This window comes from Indicator indicator, chromosome 1, assembly GCF_027791375.1.
Source record: "Indicator indicator isolate 239-I01 chromosome 1, UM_Iind_1.1, whole genome shotgun sequence".
NCBI lineage: Eukaryota > Metazoa > Chordata > Aves > Piciformes > Indicatoridae > Indicator > Indicator indicator.
Window position 1 is genome coordinate 99,814,235 of NC_072010.1, and position 26,178 is coordinate 99,840,412.

General features: G+C 37.9%; 1 protein-coding gene across 1 annotated transcript in view; it reads right to left on the bottom strand.

The window, feature by feature from the left end:
- Positions 1–26,178, bottom strand: part of CADM2 (cell adhesion molecule 2) — a 261,666-nt gene that overhangs the window by 101,261 nt on the left and 134,227 nt on the right. The window contains exon 7 of the mRNA XM_054392117.1: positions 8,341–8,431. Within this exon, the coding sequence (XP_054248092.1) occupies positions 8,341–8,431 (91 nt within the window). The remainder of the gene's footprint in view (positions 1–8,340; positions 8,432–26,178) is intronic.

Consider the following 26,178-nt stretch of genomic DNA (forward strand, 5'->3'; position numbering starts at 1 on the left):
TATACCCTTGTGGGTTCAACTTGCCAAACAGATTCACACAGTCCAGTAGACCAAATTGTCCCTCTCCTCCAACTTGTTGGAGGCAGGGTCACTCTAATTCTGACCAGAATCACTTGAATCTTGTGGAAATGCTCTGGAAGTTCCTTCAAGAGGATGATAAACAATGTAAATGTCAATGATTTTCCACTGGAAACTGGGGCAGCATTCTTCTGGGAAGAATTTCCTTGTCATTCACAGACTCGTGCAGCTAGGTCAGAAGTGAGTGTGTACCTCTCAGATTCTCTCTCTTGGACAGAGAAATGCCTGCTTCTAATAGAAGAAACATGGGACTGTACAGATGGGAATAGGACATGTTCTTACTGAGTTTGTGGACCTCGCAGGACAGTTCCTCCACAGCTGAAACACAATGTTGTACAGAGGAAGAGAGGCCTTCCTTGTATTGTCAAAGCTTGCTAGTAATTTCATCCACCATTTGTCCTTGGCCATCTTTCAAGGCCAGGGCTAAAGATGAGTGACCACCTCTGGCTATTTCCCTTGTTCCCACAATGACCTGAATTAGTTCTCATCCTTTGCAAGATGAAGTGCTTTCCTTGTATGTTCCTTTTTCCATGCAGGGGTGACTGATACTGGCACAGATTGGTTCTCTGATGCAGCTGCCATGCCTGCTGTTGGGGTCTGAGTAGCCGCAGTTCCTGCCAGTCTATTTGTAGGTCCAGAGACCTTCTCTTGCCCTTGAGCACACCAAACAGTGATGAGAAGGGTTGGGCCAAGCTCCAGCACATCACAGTGATTTCTGCCACTCAGGGACTTTGGGCTGACAACAGAATTTTTCCAAACATTTTACCAGTTTGTCAGAATTTTGCACTTGTTCAGGGGTGAATTTCCAAGAAATCAGAGGTGATCACTGTCCTAGGCATTTGCCCATATCCTCCCACACACCCTGCTATTCGTAATTATGCAGCCTTGGGACATATCTCCAGGTGGTATTCTTGGGAAAGACCTGTATGACTCTGGACAAAACCTGGACCATCAATTGGGTGAGATTACATCTGGGGCTGTTTAGTCTTGAGAAGAAGAGATTGAGAGGGATCTCATCAGTGTGTATAAACATCTGAGGGGTGGGTATCAAGTGGAGGGGGCCAGTCTCTTTTTGGTGGTGCACAATAATAAGACAAAAAACAATGGGTACAAGCTCAAACATAGAAGATTTCACTTCAACATGAGGAGAAACTTCTTTACAGTGAGGGTGATGGAGCACTGCAACAGGCTGCCCAGAGAGGTTGTGCAGTCTCCTTCTCTGAAGACATTCAAAACCTGTCTGGATGCATTCCTGTGCAGACTACCCTAGGTGATCCTGCTTTGGCAGGGGGGTTGGACCCAATGATCTCTGGAGGTCCCTTCCAACCTCTAATGTACTGTGATAAACCAAGTGACTAGTGGAATAACCATATGATAACATGCCAGCCACATGATAGCATTAATCCATGCCCCTGACATGATAAACACCACCAGAAAAAGCACATCAAATACAAGTGTGTAAGATTTTATGTAATGGAACTATAGCTGGGCCCCAGTACATCAGCCCCAGATGCCCTCAGACAGCAAATGCATCAACATGTTAAACATACTGTGGAAAAAAACCCTGTATACAAAATTATTTTAACAACTCTTAACTGAATCTTTATCTCACTTGTTATCTCAACCCTTTTCATGCCCCACATTGGGCACCAAAATAGACTGTCCTAGTTTAAGACAGCCTGCTCTCACAAGCAAGTCCCCCCCACACACAGACAGGAGGGGAAATAACAGAAAGAAACCCACCCCAGGTTGAGATAAGGGGTTTAATGAGATGATAGGATGCAAAATTATCTCAGCTTGTTTTGCAGAAAAGCATAGCAAAAGCAGAAGCAGAAACCAGCAAGAGAACAACTTCCCCACCCTGTGACCAGCGGGCAGCCCAGCTGAAAATATCAACATCCCAAACTGGAAAGTGGAAGCAGCAAACGCAAACAGGAAGCCTCTCATGCTGCAATCTGAACTTCAAGCTCACTTGCACTTGTTAGCATCACTGACACAATAGTGCTGTATATTTCACTTTTATCTTTAGGATTTGTTTCCATTAGCTTTTGCAAAACGTTTGTCTCACTCAAGGGAGTCTTCTTTAAAGAGATACTGTAAAAAAAGAGATCTTTCCATGGCAATATCATATACATAATTGACAATATCTTTATAGTGCAAGCTTGAATATTTATTGGGCCCTTATTAATTTTTTTCTGATAGTAGAATATTTTACTTTATATTATTAAGTACATATAATATTAGTGTTTATCAGTGATTGTGCTTTTCTCTCTATTTTTTTTCATGACCTTACAAATAATGTGATTCTAATCAAGGACACATATGAGTATTCTGAAATAAAAATCTTTCTTATTTATTTCAAACAAGGCCAAATACTCACTTCATGTTAGTCAACTGAATATACTATGATTCCCCTGAGCCTCACAGTATGGAAAGACGTTTCTCTAAAGCACACAGGAGACAGCCAACTCTCTCTTTGTTTCCTGTGCCCTAGTTATTCTGTTATATTTTGACATTCTTTCTGCTGAAATGATACTGCCTTAAAAGGAACCTTCATCTTTCATGCATGTTTTGGTGAGAGCGCTAAGAATATTAAGTGATGAATCTTTCTTTCATTATGAGGTAGTTTTTGAGTTCATTTTTGGGTCAGTGTTGAGTCACTAGATTAAGACACAAGAGTGTGTAGAATCTACAACTTGCAATAAAAAAACATTGGCTTTAAAAATCTTTGTAAACACAGATGACTGTAAATGATTATGTTTTACAGCTGTCTTTATTTTAAAATATTCAAAACACTGTCAGCCAATATGACTTCAGGAAAGTCTAGGTATTGCTTTAAAAGTATGCCTATGATTTCTGAAGCTTAATTACATTTCTTTCTTTGGAAAATAAGCAAAGACTAGGTAAAACTACAGTACGATAAAAAAAACAAAAACAAAAAAAGCCACTGTCGTGAGGCAAGCTCATTCACTAAAATGTTATAGCCTAACAGCAGTCCAGGGATCCAGCCAAAAATACTGCAAAAGACAAAATAGCACTAAGGACTGAAAATATTAGCTTTGATTTCATTTGAACTTATACAATAACATCTCCCAAAGAGGACTTCTATTGAATTGTGATGTCAGCTACAGGCTGTGTTTCCCTATGTGATGCAGCTAAATGGGTAAATGCTTTTTTTATTTGAAATTGAAAACAAAAAAAAGTGGACATCAATATTATTGATATTATCATAGAGCAGGTCCTCCTGAAGGCACTACTGAGACAGAAGAATAGTGAAGAGGTGATTTGGTACAGTCAGCATGGCTTCACCAAGGGCAAATACTGTGAAATTCTTTTTTCCAGAAGCTCCTTGTTCATCCATGCAGGCCTCTTCCTTCCCTTGTTTGATTTCTTACTCATGAAAGTGCACTGATGAGTGCTTGAAGAAGGTGGTGCTTGAATATTAACCACTTCTTTTTGGCCCCCCTACCTTCTAGATCCCTAACCCATGGGATTCCTCCAAGTATGTCTCTGAAGAGGTCAAAGTTGACCCTCCTGAAGTCCAGGGTTGCAGTCCTACTTACTACCCTGCTACTTTCTTGCATGATGCTGAACTCCACTGTCTCATGGTCACTGTAGCCAAGCCTGCCTTCAACCTTCACATTCCCTACCAGACCTTCTTTGTTCCAGCAGTGCACCTCTCCTTGTAGGGTCCTCCACCACCTGTATGAAAAAGTTAATATCAATGCACTGCAGGAACCTCCTGCTTGTGCCTTGCTGTGTTGTCTTTCCAGCAAATATAAGGGTGGCTGAAGTTCCCCATGATAATCAGGGCATGGAATGGTCAGGCTACTTTAAGCTGTCTGTAAAAAGCCTCATCAACTTCTTCTTCCTGATTAGGTAGACTATTAAATACCCACTACAATGTCACCCATATTAGCCTGTCCTTTAATTCTTACCCACACACTTTCAACTTGTTCTTCTTCCCCTAGACAAAACTCAATATATTCCAGCTGCTCTCTCATGTAAAGAGCAACTCCAACACCATGAGAATCATTCCACCATGTTCTGTAATGGTAACTAAATCATAGCTATTGTGCTGCACAGTGGCTTCCAGCTCCTTCTGTTTGTTGCTCATGCTGTGAGCATTGGTGTAGATGCACTTGAGCTAGGCTATCGATTTCACCCCCAACACTGGTATGTCATCCCCAGGCTCATCTTTAGTGACTCTGGTCTTATCCTCTTCCCCCTTTAAACTTAACTTAAAGGCCTCTAAATGAGTCCTGCCAAGTCATGGATGAAAATCCTTTTTCCTGTTTGAAACAGATGGTGTCCATCTATTGCCAGGAGGCCTGGTGCTGGGTAAACCATGACCAAAGAAACCAAAATTCCACTGATGGAACCAGACTCTGAGGCACATGTTAATCAGGTATGCTTTCCTGTTCCTTTCAGTATTCTCCGCCACTGAAGGGCTCACCTACATTTCCATCTTTCCCTCCACCTCCTCTTCCATTCCACAGCTTCTCTTCAATCCCTTACCCAGTTTCAGGATTCCTGCTCCAACATAGGTGTCCTGCACCAAGACCACAAACGTGAGGTGACATGAACCCATTCATACCAGCTAGAAACCTCAGAATCTGGAATAATTCCAGCCCATCTGACACATTATGATGACAATCAACACATCCAAGCATCCAAAGTAATTTTTTCTCTTGTCCAAAGTTACGCCTATAAGATTTGGGCAAGAGAAATCTTTACCCTAAACTATGAAACCTTATCAAGGCCTTAGTTCTCCAATTCTAATACATAGTAAACAGTTGTTCCTCATCTCTCTGTTTCTGGAGGATGCTACTTCAGCAGGAGATGCAGAGGGCAGCTGATTTCCAAGAAGTGTTGGTCAAAGCAAGGCTTGCCTCCCGCTCACTGCTACAGGGCAGTAGGCTAGGCAGGGCTTTTCCTCAGAACTGTTTTGTAGATCTGAAACACAGTATCTGGGTATCTGTGATGCATATGGTCTGAAGAAGGGAATCCTTGCAAGGAGGTGTTTGGTGATGAGATGTGAGATGGTAAAAGTACTTTCTAGCTTTAGCCTCATTCTGCTTATCCCTTTTGTGAAAGTCATTGTGCATCAACTATCAGCATCATGAATATCACCACAGCCACAGCCTGGTTTCATTTTTTCTCCATTTTCATCTCAAGTGAAGGCTGTGAATGCTGCTCCAGGATACAAGAGAAATGTACCTATAAGTGTTCATTTACTGGTCTGATTCACTGCTGCCTACGGGAAACAGGAGAGACTGTTGTAACTGTGCTATAAAGTTGACAGTGTATAGAAATTAATGCATGGTGTGCAAATGGCTACGAAGGATCATGGTTGGCTCCGAGCTCTCCATAAAGCCTGCAGTTCATCACTTAACTTGTGACACTGACATATTTGGGCTCTGTGGACTCTCCAGTTTCTCTTTCTCAACAAGCCAGAAGGTAATCATAATGTAGGTTGGGAGCACAACATTAGAGTTTCTCATTCTAAGCAATTGCACACTGCTCCCAGGAGGATGCCTATTTATTACTGGCTGTGCACAGTGAAACATTAACCTAATGAAGCAATATCAAGCAGCCGGATGTTGGCAGTTCTGGTGGCATGACGATTAGAGGTGCATTTATTGGCAAAATATTTGTGCCCTGAAGGCTACCACATACAGGTGTCCTGCTTTGATAATTCTCTGGTGTGGAGGTTTTATTTGGCTGCCCTTTCTAAACCACATGTGAGGTTTGCATTTGAATCCATTAAGGATGCAGCCAAGTTCTATTTTTAAAAATAAATAAATAAATGAATCAGGAAATACTTCAACTGAAGATCCTTTTAAATCATTATATTTTAACTAGTGTCATAGTAAGATCAAGCAACAATATTACATGTACCAAATAGAAAATATTATGTATGCCAAGGTAAAACACACCACTTTTATGAAGTCTTCTACTTCATTCAGAAATGACTAAAAATTTCAGGGCTCTAGATTAAAATCCAATATGTGAGAGGATTAATTGTATCTTTTCTTTTTTTAGCAGAATCTAATATGTTTTCTAAGTGGAAAAAAAAGGGGTTTTCCCATTTTCAATGAAGATTGTGGAAATGTGGTTATAATCTGTAAACTGAGAAAGATGCATCTGACCAAAGTTGAACATAGATCTAAAATTTTATATAAATATTTATACATACATATATATATATATATTTGTGGGTTTGACATTTCAAAATATAGAGGTAGGTATCTGACTAAATTAACTGTCTAAACTCCATGTAGTTAGTCAAAAGTAGGTGATATATGATCCAGTTTGGCTCTTTCTTCTATATTGTCTAAGGTAGAGCAGACCAGTCATGTCCTAATAGTGCTAAATCCCTCCACTGAACACAAATGGAAGCCCAAGTGATCATCTCAGATGAAACATCTGCACAGTAGGCATTTACAAATCAGTTGAAATTATTCCCACATACCCAGGAACTGAAAAGCACCATGCCTTCTTGTTGTAACACTCAAGTGGAACCGGAATCACTGAAGGACCAGAAACCCTACTTGATATTAGACACCCATTCCTCCTTCTTCCTCACATACCAATTACATATGTTAAATTATCTATTTGTCTGTCTCACAAAACTAAAAAGAGCAAAAAGAAGAAATAACCTCCAAACTCTCTTATTATTTAAAGATTCCAAATGTGAAGGGTCAAACTGTCTTTGTCAAAAAACAACAGGTTATTAAAGATATAAAAATACATAAATACTGCCTTACTTCTACTCTATCCCTACAATGAATGCTAGATGAACAGCGAAAATCAAGCATCTGGGTTTGGAATGCCTAAAGTCTGCATGCCAAACAGAGCACTTAGCTTATAGCTGTCACCTGTTAAGTCACTGAGACAAGGACAATCCCAAATATCACTCAGCCAGCAGTGCACTTGGGGCAATCAGGGCTGATCGCTTTCCTAAAATTAAGCACTTGGATGTGTTCTTCTGAATTTGAAAATGATGGGGAAATAGGTAGGTACCTCCTGATACCTTAGGGCAATGCTCAAATGCTACTACATAAATAGATACTTCCTACAGAGGCATGTATCTCAGAAGCATCTATTACTTCAGAAGTGCATAGGTACACAGAAGACCAATTGCATTGAACACCAGGTAAGACTAATTGGATGGACTTCCAGTATTCTGGTCTCAAGCGTGATCTAAATTCTGAGTTGCTCAGCCCACTAAAGATTCGGATGGAGGAGAGTTACTCTAAAATTAATGAGGCACATAATATAAAGAAGAAAAGTGTATGTGGAGTTTAAATGATGCCAGACTAAACTCAGAAGAGTTTTTAAAAATAGAAATTTTCAACTTATATGATTGACTTGACCTAAATCTGACTTCAGGTGCCCACATTAAGCAATTCCATAAAGTCATGAAAGTACACCAGGGAGAAATTCAGCCCTTAAGATTGGCACGTAATTTTCACCTTTTCCAGAACCAAAGTATTATTTTTATTATCATTTTCAAGACCATTCCAAAGCTGTGTATAATCACTACTTGTAACACTACAGATTAATCTTTCGAACAGCAGGTAAATTTTAAAGAAACCTGATTTGTATCTTTGTATTGTTTATGTATCTTCATGGGTAAATATATAACATCTCATCTGAGAAGATACTGTTTTAAAGAGTGAAGCCCATTTAAACAGCAGCTTCTATGCAAGAATTAATCTTTGCAGATCTGCCTTTATAAAATATTGATGATAGAGATGTTAATTTCCAAGTAAAACAATTTATATTCTTAAAGCAGGCTACATCTTTCCAGGCTCCAGTAGAAACAGGCAGCAAACCTGCACATAACTTCAAATTCCCTGTAAATGACACCCAAAGTATCTCAAAAGTTCAATGTATTTTCTCTGAGGCTAGCTGATGTAGGAAGATTTTCGCAAGACATTTTCTCTTCTATCATCAGTTCAGTGATGTAAACAGTGACTGATTAAGCCTGCACTCTTTTCAGGTTGATATACATGACTGAAAAAATAAATAAAAATTTCACAGCTGGAATTCTTCCTGAAAATGAAAATAGATGACTAAGTAAAAGACCAATCCTTTATGAACACTTAATGAAGACAAGCTTCAAGGAGTTTTCTATACCAGAGATTACTTTACACCCCAGGACAAGACAAAGCCAGTGGATTCTTGCAGCTGAAGATTGCAATCACAGCAGAATAAAGAAAATAACAAAAACATATTACTTGTTAAATCACTTACATTGGTTTTCCTTTGGATTCACAAGTCAAAACTATAGATTGTCCTTCTTCAGGCCATGAATTGGAAGAAATGATTTTAACTAAAGGTGTATCTATGAAGAAAAGAAATAGACATCTTGTTGGTATACACGAAAAAGATTTATTATCTAAGAAGATATTCCTCTTTACTTACAAAAGAGTATACCATAGATTTAATTTACACTTGAAGATGCTTTTATATGAGCCTTGTGCAATTTTCGTTGTCTTCAGGAAGGCAATAAAAACGTCCAATAGATGTAAACCAGTAACTTTTTATACCCCAAGGAAACACAGACAGAAAGCAGACATATACTCAGAGGAAATAGCTTTTCTCTTCCTATATTCGATGCAAATACTGCTATACAATTATTCCAAAGTCTGATATCTAACAACAAAATAAAAATATTGAGGGTGAATAACAAATACTCTACAATTGTATCTACTGATAGGTTTATATGATGAAATGCTACTACTTGAGGAATTAATGCAATAATATACATTTGAGTAAGAACATTTCTATTGTTGCAGAAACTTGAAACTCATAATAAGAAAGCTACAATGGGCTTTCAGATAAAACACCTCGTTGCAGGCATTTTACAGGGTATTATTTCTGAAATGGAATAACGCTGCCTGTAAATCAGAACTTTTTTTTCCTTTTTAACCAAAATTTGCAAATAGAATATTTTAAATATCTGCAAAAGAAAACCCTATATGAAAGTCTGTAATCTACAAAAAACAAAAGCAACAACAAAAATTGTTCCTATGCATTGGAGTTAACTTTACACTTTTAACTGCAAAAGGATACACAACGTAGCTATGGTGAATTCATTCAGAATAAAATGTTTGCGGTAGATCTTTTACAAAAAAATTGCCAGGCTTGCAAGGATATATTCTCATAATCAAAATATTTTGCATGAGTTAGAGGAGTACCTCTTATAATTCAAAAAAAAAAAAAAGATCATCAAGAGAGAAGCATTTCTATACAAAACTTTTTTTTTTCTCCTTAGGAAAAGGAAAAAAGGGATCGTAGGCATAGCAAGGAAAATTTTCAAACTTGATGTGAAAATATATATTCTCTTTTTCCTCTGCAGTTTCCTAATACAGAACACATGTCTTCATCTATGGCAACAAAAAATAATTTAACCTGCAAATCTAGGATAGCTAAGTTGTGTCTCATCCAATTTGGAATTCCTATTTTCATTAGCAGTGAGGTAGCCGTGACACCACAGATACCCTATTATCAAGAGCGTGACAATATGACCCTACAAAATCACATGGAAAAAAATAATCTGCTGTAACAATATAATTTCTTATTGAGATGCTAATAGCCCTGTTGAACACTAAATGGCATATGAACAATTAAAAATGTCAGAAGCATTTTTCTAGCTTGGTTTTTTATTTTTGGCATATCATAATGTATCAGCATGGCACAAGACAAGGAAAGGGGAAGGCTTCATGTAGACTTGTCATAATTCCACTGAAAGCACTGTCAGCATCATTTAGCTTTCAGTACAGCTGCACTAACCTTACACCAGCAGCAAATCTGTTCTGTAAGTTCATCTTTTTAAGGACCCTGCAAACCATTATGCAGGTGACTAATCCTTTGGAGGTCGTGCTGCTATTTGCTTCATTTTTAGCACATGCTTAAGGCACTGACCTCAAGTGCCTTAATAAATCAGGACACCAAGTACTTCTGTGATTCCAGTGGTGCTACTGAAGATGAATAAATTACTCTCTTGACTATACATTGAACCAGAGGAACAAATTAGTATCAGATAGGAATACATGAAGAATTTAACCAAGGGAGGGAGATGACTAATGCAATGAGATCAAGGGGTTTCCAGAGAAGTATGAAAAAGAGCTAAACTTTGATAGAAGTAATCATGATAGCCACAGGTGAAGAAAGAAATTAAAGACTCATCTAACTAGCACTACTGGCTTAAATATTTAAGAAATTATCAGCATTTTACACATTACTGAAAATAACCCATATAAAATAGAAGAGGGGACTTTAGACAAGTTTTTATTTGCCTGGATCAATGCAGTGCTGTTTTCCCCAACTTGAAGTTTCAGTTCCTACTTTATTTAATGCCCCACACAGTCCTCTGTTCTCCATGCATTTTTAGACAGCGCTTACTAACATAGCATAAGAAAGGTTTTATGTTTCACTCTCTAATGAACTTTGAAGTAGTGTAGGAAATATATTCCCCTGTGGTTTTGTCTACTAATTGACTCATACAGTAATAACTTGGTGTTTTTTATGTGTTTTTTTTTTTTTAACAGGAAACACAGGGATTAACTTAATATGTAGTTTTAAGGGAAGCTTACAATTTACAGTTTTTGTATTTCATTAATTGTCTTTTTCAAAACCTAGTTGATATTCCATTTTGGATGTTTCACTCTCAGTGTTATTGTTGCCAATATATTTTCATGACAGAAAAGAGAGGGAGACTTCGAAGGGAAAAAACTTTTAAGATCTCCACTTTTTCCTCCACTTTCACATCCACATCAATTTTTAAAATAGAGAGAAATATTTAGAATAATTTCATCAAAGCTAACCTAAATATATTTTTAAAAAGAAGATAAAACTCTGCTGACTGACATTTTTCCAGACCACAAAATGCTCTTACAAAATGCTATCTTTGGTGAGATAATATTGTGAGCTTTAACCTGTCACATTTAGAAGTATTAATCATAACAACTGGAACGTCACCTAATCTCCAATATCAGCAAACAACATCATCACAAAGAGAAAATAAAGTCTAAAAAAAAAATTAAAAAAAATAAGCCAAGAACAATAATACAGTAATAGAGGGTTTCTGATATGATGATTAGCCTGTTATAAGTAATGTAGATATGTCCAAAATATCTGCACTTTTACAACCAAAACAAAATGAGTAGGATCAAGGGTTTTAGCATAGGTCAGACCTTTTGTTGCTCCTCCTCTAATTTACATAATTTGAATTTACCAGAACTTTAATAATTAGTGCATTTTTTAGGATGTGTTCCAGTAATTTCATGATAATAAAATACTGTAGATCAGTATCTCAAGCAGAATTCTTGTGAGCAACAAATTACTAAAATTTCTACATATGCATCTATCTAAAATTTCCTACATATATATGTTTACCCTGAGTTCTAAAGACATTATGGAGAAGACAAATATTCCATAAGGGCTAAGCAAAGTGAAAATGAGATTGGAACAAAAAAAAACCAAAAAACAAAAACAAAAACAAAGGAAAAAAAAACAGTGGAGTATGCGAGTGTAGGTAATACAGCAAGACTGCACAGTAATGCATATGGGTTTTAATACCCAGTGACTTATTTATTTACATGCATCTCCAACACTATGAAAGCTGTTCGGCTCTCCAGTCTTTAGCTTGGGTAATCAGGTACTTATGAGCTGCAATTAATTGCTAGCACCTATCTGAACTAGGACTTAAACATGTACTTGGACACATAGGAAAAAAATCTGCCTTTTTGCTGGAAATAATAGCTTAGCAGCAGTTACAGATAAAAACTATGGCATGTTTTGGGTTTTTTTTTGTTTGTTTGTTTGTTTTTTTTAATATATCTTTTCCTGTTTCAGCAGACCAAAGGCAAAAGTTCCACTGAGTGGTTCTGGTTCATCCACCTTTCTAGAATTTCAGTACATCTCATCACACAAGACCAGTGTGCTGGGTTACACCCATCCTGGATGGGGCTGAAAGAACCCAGCCCCCAGGTGGCCAAAAGAAACTTAAGCTGGCGGGGACTTGGCTCCTCCCCTGCTGGGAGAAGGGGGGTCCCCTGACTCGAAAATGGCCTATTCCACTCCCCCTTCCTGTCCAGCACGCCTATAAAAAGGGCGGACACCTCGCTGCTCGCTCTCTTTCCTGCCTCGTCTGCTCAAAAGAACACCGCTGCTGCCACTGCCTCCTGCACTGACCATGTGGCTGGGGCCTACTTTCTTCCAACTGAATCCACTGGCATCCAGGGGAATACAAGGCCATCCAGGCTTGGTTTTGTATATTTTCCCATTTACCCTCATCCCTCACCTCTGTGAACCCTCCCTGTTACTGCTATATATAATTTTTTTCTTTTTGGAAAAAAAAGAAAATCTACTTCTTCTACTTCCAAATTGATTTCAGGCTATTTCTTTCACGAACTTATTTCCCCTCTCCCCTACCCCCCCTTTTTTTTTTTTTTTTCTTTTTCGTCTCTCTCCACCTTGCTGGGAGAAAGGGAGAGGGGCGGAAGAGGAATCACAATCTGTTATCATTTGAGCTCCTGAACTCCAGTCAGAGCTCAAACCACCACAACCAGGAATGCCATTTCAAAGTTTGGGGAAGATTTAACTATTTTTGATAAGTCAGTATAACCTTTATTCATCAACATGCAAAATCATTGAATGAACATGGAAGTGTGATGGTTTTAAGACTCATGGAAGTGTGATGGTTTTAAGACTGTCTGTTTAATTTTTCTTCACAAAGTTCGAGCAGAGAAATTGAAAGAATGTAAATAAATCACTATTGGGTGTAAGAAAGCAAAATAATGATTATTCTAAACACTTCCATTGGAGAGATAAAAATATTTAAGAACCACTACTCAAAACAAAGACAGTCTCAGCTTGCTCAGCTTCTGTCTGCCTGCCTCTTCCTTTTCTGGCTGAAGATAATACACCTGCACACTGACCTTGACAAGCTAAGCCTAACAGCCTCTCTGCTTCTTGACTCTGCTTTCTGCCAGGGGAGTCTGGGGTGAGTCCTTCTGGCTGGGGGTGGGGGGGAGAGGTGCCTTGGGGAAAGGCCCCTTGGGAAAGAAGCACAGCCCCCTCAAGGGGAGGAAGAAGCCAGGGGGCTTAGTTGTTGGTGTTTTTCTGTTGATTGTACATATTTGTAAGTGTTGTGAATAGTGTATATTTATACATATTCATTGTATTTCATCATAGATTTTAGTTTTGCTTGTAAATACAGCTTTCATTTGCTTCCAGACTGAGCTAGCCTGGTTACTATCGGTGTGGGAGGGGGATTTCAGCTCTCACACTGTTAGAGGAAGAAATTAAACATTTCTGTACATGATTTTTGTGGTACAACTTATCAGCTAATGGCAATGTTAATAACTTGTGGAAGTGCTTTGCTGATTGATTTAATTTATTTGAAGGTATTTAAAAATAAAAGTGGTTATTATCAATTACCAGAACCTTGCTGTTAATCAAATCTTCAATGCTAAAAGGTTTGGGGTTTGTGTTTTGGTTTTTTGGGTTTTTTTTTTGTTTGTTTGTATATGTGCTTGTTTTGTTTTATTGTGTACTTGCTGTTTTTATGTTGCTTGAAGTAAGAAAGCTTTTATTATTTTATTGCCAAGACAATATCAGTTTACATGCAGAATTAAATTTTTTCACATGTATTTTTTTATATCCAATAATCAAATGGAAAGCACTGGAAAATTCCCACATGATAAATTATGTTAAACTATACGTGTAAATCCTTGACAGTGTAAAAGTGTCCAACACAGTCTAAAAGTAGAAACTAAATTCACAAAAGTAGACAAATTTGTTTAAGATTGTAAAGCATGTCACCAACAGAATCAGAAAATTGATCTCTACTAGCTCTTAGTCTACTAGTTTCTGGCTGCCAAGATAGAAAAAATAATTTGGCCTTTTTTCCCTTATGTAGCTTCACAAGTTCTTGGTCTTTTCAGTCCTGTAGTCTGGATTATCAGAGCTTCTGTAGATACCATTTCATGGAACTTCCAGCTTCTGGTTGAGTTACGAAATCAAAGTATGACCCTTACACATCCTAGGGCATTAATCAGCAAAAGGTATGTGGGAATAACCAGAGTTTAGAAGAAAAACAGTTTTGTGAGAGAAAAGGGTGGCATTACGATGATTATGATAGCATCATGCTTATCAAATCATCTCTCCCTATTGTAATCCTTTTCAATTAATGTAATTACAATCCTAGAAAAAGAAAATATGACCCTTTCTTTTCTTGGGCAGATGTTAGGGTGGGTGGAGTACATATATTTTGTTTAAACTTTTAAGAAATTGACTATTGGAAGTAGTAGACTCTTCAGGAGTAGAAATATTTGTGATCTTAGAGTCATTAGAATTCAGATAGTGCTGAAAATGCACCTATTCAAAGATGCATGCATCAGTCTTTCATAGAATCATAGCCTTCTCTGTGCATTTTGTTCAAAGGTAAATCTCTCTGTTGCTCGAATCTTAGCTTCGATTTGGCTTCCAGTGAAAAGAAGATTAACAAAAAAAGTTTTAGTGGCTCTGTTCTGCAGAAACTTACAAAGGAATATTGTACCAGTTCTAGAGATCCAATTCAGGGCTTCTAATTTTAAAGTCCTCTACTGGATTATAGATACTAAAAAAAAAAAAAGCTATTTACAAAGAAATTTAAATTCAGCACCCCATATATATCTTCCAATGTAGCTAAATTTCAGAAAGTGGAAAGGAACAGGATGGAACAGGACCTTCTTCTTTCCACTTTCAGAGATAGTGTTATTAATTCCTGAAGAAGGATCCTGTACTTCAGCATTATATATAATAGAGACCTGCTATACCTCCCCAGTCTTAGGAAGCCTTTTCTATACTCCCTCACTTAGAGATAATTTGATTTCTGTGAGATGAGGTAAACAGCCCACCAAACCTAGTTCTTTAGATGAGTTATTAGAGCCTGTGTAGCTAAAGTATTCAGACAAAGTAGATCAGATCCAGCAAAATAACTTTTTAAACAGTAACTCAGTGATTAGAACACTCGACACTTCATAATCTGTGGATTATAGGTCTGGCCTGACTCAAAGAGTGCAAGGACTTGTGGCTGACTTTCCATGCAATACATTATCTACCAGGTACTCTAAAGTTTCCGTTCCACTCAGGTTTTCAACTAAGATTTCATTTGAATTTGAAAAAGCTTTTTTTCCTATCTATGCCCTCGTTCAGATAAATCACGATTTCTGACACACTAAAACAGCAAAAGTATTAGAAAATTCTTGACCTCTTCCACATTATGAATTAGAATACCACACATAACTCAGTACTGTGTGAATTGTCACTGTTTATGTTCAGTGCCATCATAACATGGAATATACTATTCGCCTTACTTTTCAAAAAGTTTTTTAAAGTCATATTAGGATATTCATAAACAACAAAACAAAGCATAAAACTTCCCTGCACATTTCCTAGGATGTTTAATTAAATGTTCTGCCAATGCCTAACATCAAATGTCTTTGGTACATTCATTTCTGGGCTTTACGTGTTAAAAAATTACTGAAGTGTTTTCAAAGGCATTTGAGCTGGTGCTTTCAGACTATACTCCTTACTTGTCAAAGATGGCAACATTTTTAATGTTTAAAAAATTGTAAGCATTTAAAAAAAATTCAAAATATCTAAATGTAACGGCAGTGCCAGAAGCAGACATTAGATATTTTTCTACTATCAGCCTAAATTTAAGATGACCTTTTCCAAACTTCTATTGGAGATACATTCAGTTAGGGCTTTTATGTTTGCACAGTATTATTCCATATGAAATGCAATGCCTCTTCAAGTCTTTGGGTTTTTAAAAAGCATTTACTGCATGAAGCTTGTAACACCTCAGACTAAAATGGTCTAGAAACAGCTGTGGATTCTACAAGATTTCAATGAGAGTCTCTTGTAGTATTATCCATGCATGGTTTCACATGCTATCCAGTGATTTTGCAAGTTGTTTGGATCTTCTCTTTGTACCTGACTACCAGATTTTTGTCATGATCAGAGCACCCCAATAATAAATACAACCTGTTTTAATTTTTTTTTTCACCACAGAAGTATGAGTTGGTACATAAAGTACTATTGGTTACACCTTGCAGTTTTGGATCTTGGTTCACAATCTTACAGAAACATGTGGTAGGGTCAAGTAGAAATAACATTTCTCTTGGCTTCCACTGTTGTCCCTTCATCGGAGAATGTATTTTTTCTGGTCTTTAGGATATTAACAGAGCTGGCACAGAAAAAATGTTCCATTTGGTGACAATAACAATGTATATAAGATGTATAGAGAAAGATTAATCTCTTGAATTATTTTGGTTTATGAGTCTTTAGGGTTCAGAAAGTAAAATCCACTGGTGAGGCTTGTTCCTCTCTACATGACACACATAAGTGTGATAGATGCTGTCTAAATCTTTCTCAAAACAAGAAGGATACTATTTTTTTTTAATTTATTTTTCACAATATCCCACATAGTCTTCCAAGTTCAAACTGGTACCAAAAGAGCTAGACTTAGTGAAAACGGTAGCAAGGGAGGCACAGCTGTTCAAATGCCCATCTGTTGCAAATCAAATTTACAACTCTATAAAACAATATTACAACAAACATTACTAAATCTTCAAAACAACACTCTCCCGTTTGATTACTTTCCCTGAAACCAAACTGTTAGGTATCTATTTCAAAATCAGGATAAACACAATCTTGTCCCTAACCATGTTCCAAATAACTGAAAGCAGCTCATTAACATCATTTGACCCTAGGCCTCCACTGGAATATTTTGATTCTGATGCCTGTTTTCTTTGAAGGTGATTCTTTCTCTGTAGTTTGTTATGAACACATCTCCATCTGCAGGAAAAAGCTGAGTTTGTTGTAATGAAGTCTGTGATCCTCATTGGACTTACTGTTTGAGTGCAAATGATGTTAGCAGTAATAGGAAAGACAACAATACAGAGAGGTTTTACTTGCTGGGTTTGTTACAGGAAGCAAGTGATCACAATACATCAGGATGTGCTACAAATGTGATTCAAACCCCTCCTTCTAAAAATATCCTTGTTACTGCCATCCTTACATTTTTGGGAGGATCATTAGACGTTTTTAATTACCTCTTTTGATGAGAAGTATTCTTTTATACATGACTATTTTAAAGGCCTTAAAAGTCCTGCCAGTAAGAAAAGGCTCTGTTTAACAATGTAATTCTGTATTGGATGCAATAGTATGAATTTTGCAATTGGATCCATTCAGGAAGAGAGCTATGCTTGTATAAGGGAACAGTTCTTCCCACCGTGAATGAGCTTCTCATGAATGTCAGGTTTTATCTTCATGGACCCTAAGCAACACATCTTAGTAACTACTCACCAGTTTAAGAAACACTCACTCAAGCTCCAGGCAGCTCACAAATCAAAAGCCCCAGGCTTAACATCCATGGTATGACATGGTATAACATCCATGTCATGGCTGCCAGATCAATTGGCAGAAGCACTGGAATGAGGTTTCTCTCCTTCTCTAGAGGAAGTTTTGTTGGGATTTCTAGGAATAATGTGAGCAGTTTCATCTTCTCAGCAAGCATGTTGTGCCTTGTTGCAATATATCAAATTCTGCTTTGGCTGATTGGTGAGGCTCACTGCACTATCCTGTTGCCATACCCTGATGTGTTATTTCTAACAAGAGTGTCAAGAACAATGGATCATAATATTACTGTCCTTCTCAGATGAATATGTAGGTTTCTCTCACTGATAATTATTGTTTAAAACTGTCTGCATAGCCAGCAACTGCCACAAATTTTCCTTTGTCACCAAAATGGTTAGAAATGTATTATCCCCCACACCCTCCTGCTGTTGCCAACTGACTATTCCCAGACTGCTCTAAGATCTGACATAATCATTTAACTGTGTGAAGCAGCATGTCCTGCATGGATCTATAATACATAGGTTTACTGTGCCTTTTTAAATTAATTTATTTACCTTGCTGTTGAATTTCTTGCACACTGAACACCCCATTTCTCTTTTATACCAGAGTCCAAACTAGTATGACTGACTCATGACAATACATTTTCCTTCTTACAGGTTTAGCAAAAATTATGAGGTACCAACAGCATGTCTTTAATTGATAGGGATTTTTTATGACCACAAACCTTCTGACTATTGAAAAGCTTCCATAAATTTCTCTGATATTTTATTGTGGTAGTGAACAACAACAGGTCTGCTGCTATCATTTAAAAAATGTTGTAAAAATCTAACAGTCTGATAATAAAAGATTATTGCTACCTGGTAATAAATGATTGCAGGTGATAAGATTTCTCAAACATTTCCTGAGAGACTAATTCATTTATTTTCTACCTAGTTTTATCTGTTTTATTTTTTTTTTAATTGTGTTAGTGAAATCTGTTTATGTCACAGCCTTCTACATTTTTCATCATACCTTTTCTCCCTTATTTCCTTGGAATCTTTCCATCATTTCCAGATGCAAAGACAAAATAAGCAGATACCTTGGAAAATGATGATGTATCGACTTTCCAGATTAATTAGCACTGAAGTAAGCATAGGACAGTTAAAGCTATCTTTTCCCCCTTTCCTTTCTTTCTTTTTTTTTTTTTAGAGACCATGAGAAGATCTTAATTTTCATAAGCCTTTGAAAATTCTGTATTCTTACACAATTTTACTCCTATTTCTAAAATAAAAAAAAACCAACCCCAAAAAAAAAAAAAACCCATCAAAAAAACTTTTTAAGGAAATTCCAAGGTCAAACCACTCTAGCATGTATACAAATTAGATATCTCAAATGAGATCTGAAAGAAGAGAGAGGAGTACTCTAATCAGCTCTGTGAAAGTGCTCACCATTTCTAATAGCTTTTACACTTACCAGCTGTGTGCATCCTACAGCTGTGAATCAGCATTCCCCCACATTTGGCTTCTTTTATAAATGATAAGTAGCGTAGCTTCTGCCTATGCCCTACTGCTTTGAATTAGCACTTACACAGAAAGTCTGCACTGATAAATTTCATCAAATTACCCTGGGAGATGCAGTAAGTTTGATGCTCTGCTTCAGAATATAACAAGTGACTCATTGCTCAAATTTAAACAGCTGAGAAAAAGCCTCAGTATTGTGTATCTGACAAATTATTTTATTATTGGCAATTGTGGTTGAGACAGGCTAGATCAAATGATTGTGTCATGGCAATGATATTTAATTTCAGAAAATGTATTCAACAATTTTATAAATTTAAGATTTTTATGCATATTTTTTTTTAATACTTAGCTTTGATAAAAATGAATAGTTAGTACCATTTCCACATGGATATTCCATCTTCTTTTTATGCTCCTTTGAAAACTACTTTGCAGTCAAGCAGGTACAGAAAGAGCATATGGTCTCTTTGTTATTTGAGATTCTTTGATGACTGTTTTGTCACCCTTTATCCCATCTCTTTTAATTTAGTTTAAAATGGTTGAAGAGAAAAGTATTAGTGGTTTGTACCAAGTGAGTGCACAAACACTCTGTTGAATGCAAACTTCAAGTTAAATACCAATGTGGGGAAAAAAAGATTGATCAGTGAAATATTCCCTCCTGACACTCATAATTCATGAGTGTCTGAATTCAGGTGCTAACCTTGCAGGAAACACTTTAGGTTACTAATCTCGAGAATGCTGATTATCTGGGGCTTTGGTAAAATTATTCATAGTAGCTGTTTCAACATCTCACCTGTCAATCATACCGTACCACTTCTCCACAACTGATAAAAGTAAGAAGTCATTGAAATGTGATGGTATGTAATGTGTGGCTTGGGGTTTTGGGAACATGGGGGTATACTACCAAAGCTCCACAGCTCCACTCTCCTCTATCTGAAATTTGTTAAAGCCTGATCCTACTTTTGTCATGTACTGTGTTAACTGACCTCACTCTTGCCTACTTTGTGTTTGGTATTAAAATTGGCAATGATAAATGTGAGTGTGTTGTTGGATATACTGATTTAAGTGATAGAGTGGCACTGACACTACAGTTCTAAATGTGTGCCATTTTATGAAGATAGCACCAGATAAAGCTATTCCCCTTTACATGCTTTTGCAGAATAAGTCACTGGTTTCATAGTTATTCATTAAGTCCCATATATGCATCACAGAATCACAGAATATTAAGGATTGGAAGAGATCTCTAGAGATTTGTCAAGTCCAATTCCCCCACCAAAGCAGGATCACCTAAGGAAAGGCAACAGAGGAACACATCCAGGTGGGGTTTGAATATCTCCAGAGAAGGAAACTCTACAGCCTTTCCAGGTAGCCCACTCCAGTGCTCCATCACCCTCACTGTAAAGAAGTGCCTCCTTGTGTTGACGTGGAACCTCCTGTGTTTCAGCTTATACCTGCTGTTCCTTGTCCTATCACTGAGCACCACCAAAAAGAGACTGGCCCCTTCATCTTGATGCCCACCCCTCAGATATTTATAGACAGTGATAAGATCCCCTCTCAGCCTTCTCTTCTCAAGACCAAATAGACACAGGTGTCTCAGTCTGTCTTCATGCGAGAGATGTTCAAGTCCTGCAATCATACTTGTAGCTCTCTGCTGGATTCTCTCCTGAGTTGGAGAGCCCAAAACTGGATACGGTATTCCAGGTGTGGTCTCACCAGGGTAGAGTAGAGGGGGTGGACAATCTCCCTAGACTGCTGAACACACTTTTCTTGATGCACCCCAGGATGTCATTGGTCCTCTTGGCCACAAGGGCACATTGCTGTCCCGTGGATAATTTGCTGTCCACTAGGACTCCAAGGTCTTTCTCCGTGAATCTTCTTTTCATCAGGTCAACCCCTAGTCTGTACTGGTGCCTGGTGTTATTCCTCTGCAGATGCAGCACTCTGCACTTATCCTTATTGAACTTCCTGAGGTTTGCCTTTGGTAGCTCTCCAGCCTGTACAAATCTCATTGAATGGCAGCACAGCACCCCAGTGTATCAGCAGATCATTCCAGTTTTGTATCATGAGTGAATTTGATGAGGGTACACTCAATCCCCTCATCCAGGTCATTGATGAAGATATCGAACAAAACTGGACCCAGTACTGAACCCTGGGGAACACCACTGACCACAGACTTCCATCTGGACCCTGTGCTGCTGATCACAACCCTCTGAACCCTGTTGTTGTGCCAGTTACCAATGCACCTCATGGTTCAATCATCTAACCCACTTTTCTTGAGTGTATCTACGAGAATGTTATGGCGGAGATGGTATCAAAAACATTGCTGAAATCAAGACAGATGATATCCACTGCTCTCCCTTCATTTATCTGTTTGGCTGTGCCTTCATAGAAGGCTATCAGATTAGTCAAGCAAGATTTCCCATTAGTGAATCTGTGCTGCCTACTCTTGATAACCATTTTTCCTTTCATGTGATTACACATGGCCTACAGAATGAGCTCCTTCAACACCTTTCCAGGGATGGAGGTGAGGCTGACTGGTCTGTAGTTAGCCAGCTCTTCCTTCTTGCCCTTTTTGAATGGTGTGGTAGAAATAGTATTTTCTCTAGTAACCCTGGTTTGTTTTCTTCTGTGAATGCAAGCAATGAAGCTTAGTTTTACAATTTTGTTGTCTTTAATTATTTTTGTCATGCCACTCTTCAGACTAAACAATCTCCGTTTTGCCAGTCTCTGCACTTATGTAAACCTGTTCCTTTTAATATCTCTGTTGCCTTGCTCCAATTTACTTACATATTTTTCGTTATGTCAGCTAAAAGGAGTAAAAAAAAAAAGGAAGAGGAAAAAGGTCTTCTGCCTAAATCATGTATGTTATCAACAAATGCCTCTGAGTCAGTGCATGACCTTTCAATGTAACTTTATATTCTGCATCCTCACTTTATTTTGCTTAAGGCCATCAGTTTTCTATTATATCTGACCTAAATAATATTGAATATAGCTAAATAAGAGCTCTGGATACTCAGCATACCCTTCAAGCTTTTCTCTGACATTCATATCAGATATTGGACACTATAGAAGTTTAATCTCTATATAAATAAGTTGTAGTAGTGCATGAAAATATGACTTGTTTCTTACAAATATATGCCATGCTGTCATGAAGTGCAAGCTTAAATTCCTTGGAGGTCCTACTAACAATCTATATATATGTTTTCCTTCAAACTGTCTCACATGCTTGCTGGTATTCCATTTTGGTGATAAACAGCTTCCCAAACTGCTCTTCAGGGAAGACCTGGAACAGCTCTGTCCTTCTGTCATTAGACTGACTAGCTGAAGGTGACTACAATTGTAACATGGATGTGAGCTATTCAGATGCTTCAGTTTTCAGTCTTGTTCTAAGATGATCTCGTTTGAAATAACACCAAGTCTAGGCTAAGAAAAAAATTAAAAAGATATTTTAAGCATACTTCTGCAGCAGCATGGAGCTTAATGGATCTCAGTCATGCACCTGAAAAAATTCTTGCTCCACTTAAGACCTGATGTGGAACTTCTCAGACACTGGACCGTTAATCATCCACAAAGTCTTTATAGTCCTCTTAGTGCTACCCAACATAAAGTAACAAGTGTATTTTAAAAGTCTCTTCTACATTTTCTGTAAATTTAAGCTTCCCCTAAATATCTCTAACATAGGTAATTTAATATATTCATAATATATACATGTAGGTGTTTGTTTTATCAAATAGAATGCAGAGAAATTATTTTTTTAATTCCTTTTATAGTAACTGATTTTACTTAGACTAGGAGCTGCAAAAATCAGTCAGTCAGTCCTGGGGATATGGCTGATGGGCTGTCTGTAATAGATCCCTATTTTCAGAAGCTACCTCATGTACAGACAGGTTTATCGTTACAGGAAAACACCTGCACTATCTTTTTTACACCAGTACATTAATTTTCTGCTGTGGTTTTGGGTTTCTTTGGTTTTTTTTTTTTTTTGGTTGGCTTGTTTGTTTTGTTGTTGTGTTGTTTTGTTTTGTTCAGGTAGATGAACTAACTTGTTCTCTTTCTTACATCCACCTAAAAATATCCTCTAGTGGCTTGAGTGACTCACTGTGGGGATTTCAACTGATGATAATGGTACATTGCCAGTTGTGACCAAATTAACTATGTGACCTGAAAAGCCTACAGTGAGCTCAGCCTCCTCACCAGAAAGAAACATGTTGTTAGCCCACCAGTACTCATTAGTTTGGAAACATCACCACAGCAACCAAAGCTAGCATCTCCAAAGCACTGCGCAGTTCAAACGTGTTTAGAACAGGCTAAGGGGTAACCTGACTGTGCTCTCTTTCCCAGTATAGCCATGCCCTCTGTCTTTCCAGTTCTTTCACCACAGGTTGTCTCTTTCCTAGGCCTAAAGGCTTACTCCTCTGAAATGAAATTATATTTATTTTACATTTATTTCCTGATCATTATTATTGTTATTAAATGCTATTTTCCAAACTTCCTCTGAAATCTTCTTGAGCCCTCTGTTAAACACACAACATGTAAATGCATTAACCTGCCCACACCATACTTTAAAGTTTCTATGAAGAACAGAAACGTGACTCAGAGGACCTTCCTGCAAAACATTTTAGAGAGAAATAAATTATATGTGATTATATTTCACTAAATAAACCCTATTTGAACATAAGCCTCCAGATGGGAAAGGTCAGGATTGTACATTAACCCTTTGAACTAGATATCCCCTTTGAAAGATTAAAGTTTGGCATTAAATGGACCTACAAGTTTTTGAATTATTTTGCATTTAAATCATGGATTTCTTATTTTCATCCATCATTAACCTAATTGATCTCATTTAAACATGCAAATTGTGGCACTGAACTTTCATGTTCCCAAACATTCTTTACTGTTTACAGTAGCTATCTTTTTTCTTTCATTTATTTCAAGCATTCACTATTATGAAAAGCTTAAACAAGATGATTTTACTTAACACAATGTTTACATAGTTTTTGAGCTAAATAATTAAATAGAATAACTTGTTATTTACTTTTCATGCAATACAAAAAGTTGTACATGTACTGAAGCTGTATCTTTTAATTTGCATTCTTGTTACCAATATTTTTACATTGGTAAATATGGAAATGTCCCTACTTTAAAGGATACAGAGTGGAAAGCTGAGAGCATTAGTAGTATCTCATTTTGGAACAAAACAATCCTGTTTCCTCAAAAGGAACTTTTTGCCATTTGTTATGAACAGTATGCGATAAGATGGGACATGGCAGAGATGGCACCTGTGCCATCATGTTACACTTGCAAGAAGGCTTAAGCTTGAGGTAGTGGGCAACTTCCACAAGTTCCAGAGTTCTCTGAAGCATTACAGTTCCCAAACACTCAAATTGTTCTATGATCACAGGATCACAGAATGTTAGGGGTTGGAAGGGACCTCTGGAGATCTTGGGGTCCAACTCCCCTACCAGAGCAGGACCATCCAATCTAGCATAGGTTGCATAGGAATAGATCCAGATGGGTCTTGAAAGTCTCCAGAGAAGGAGACTCCACAACCTCTCTGGGGAGCGTGTTCCAGTGCTCTGTGACACTTACAGTAAAATGGTTCTTCCTCATGTTGAGGTGGAACTTCCTGTGTTGTAGTTTATGTCCATGGCCCCCTGACCTATCACAAGGCCAAGGGGGAAGACGCTGTCCCTTCCTTCTTGACACCCAGCCCTCGTATATTTATATACATTTATTAGATTCCCTCTCAGTCTTCTCCTCTCCAGACTAAAAACCCCAGGGCTCTCAGCCTCTCCTCATAAGGCACATACTCTAGTCCCTTATTCATCCTCATAGCTCTCCATTGAACTCTCTCCAGCAGATCCCTGTCCCTCTTGAAGTGGGGAGCCCAGAACTGGATGCAGTATTCCAGGTGGGGCCTCACTAGGGCAGAGTAAGAGGGGGAGGAGAACCTCCATTGATCTGCTGGACACACTCTTCTTAATGCACCCCAGGATACCATTGGCCCTCTTGGCTACAAGGGCACATTGCTGTCCCATGGATAACTTGCTGTCCACCAGGACTCTTACGTCTCCATGGGGCTGCTCTCTAGCAGATCATCTCCTAACCTGTAATGGTGCAGTTTATTATTGCTTCCCAGGTGCAGGACAAGAAATCAAATCATGCCAGTCTGGGGCAGAGAACTGTAAAGCCCTGGATGTGCAAATCTGAAGTGGGCTCTTGAGTATTATGCCCATGGAAAATCACTGTATCAGAAATTACAGGAGAATTGTGTACTTAAGTTTATCAGCTAAAGATAGAGTTGGACAAACATTTTTCTCCCATGGCAAAGCTAAAACAAATTTCAGTTCTTACAAAGACTCCACCTGTTTTCACTCCTGGCTAAACAGGAGTCTATTTGAGCTGGCTCAGCATTTTGGGGCCCTGCTGAAAAATAAATGAAAGATTAGGAAGCTGTGACACCTCGCTATGCTAGTTAGCAAACCATTTCCTTACTCTGGGGGTGTACCTCTTGCCAGACTGCAAAGACTGAGGCAGTGTAATCATGCCAAATATTCCCAGATTTTACTTTTAGCCAGTGTGTCTTTAAGTGTGTCACACGGCATAACAAAGACATGGTCATAACCAAATGAGAATGACCAATCATGTGGTTGATTTATCAGAAACTGAAAAAGATCACCATCAGTGGAGGAAATTTCTCCTAACTCTTGCATTTTCTTTACTTAAAACCCCCATGTTTTCTGCTTAACAAGTGCAAGATACTTCCAGAAAAAGGTAAACGTGCCTCTGTTCGTAATCTATGGGTACTGCTTAACTCCTGGGGAATTGTGGGAGACATATCTCAAGTGAAAAACAATAAAACAAAACCCAACCCAAACCAAACCAACCAAATAAACCCCAAAACCTTTAAGTGCAAAGCTGGTGAAAATGATTTAAATAAAATCAAGCAATATGCTAAAAGGAAAGTAATATCTTACATCGTAGTTGAACGGCTTCAGAAAGACATTTATTTTTCAACAGCCACACAGTTGAAAGAAAATTAATGTGTGACACACATTTTACCATTTACAGTACTGAATGACTATATGTAGGCAACAGGAGAAACTGTCCATCCCCCTTCATACTTTATCACAGCTGTGCGCTTCTGCATGGGTATACACCCGCCCTTTCTGAGCTACAAAAA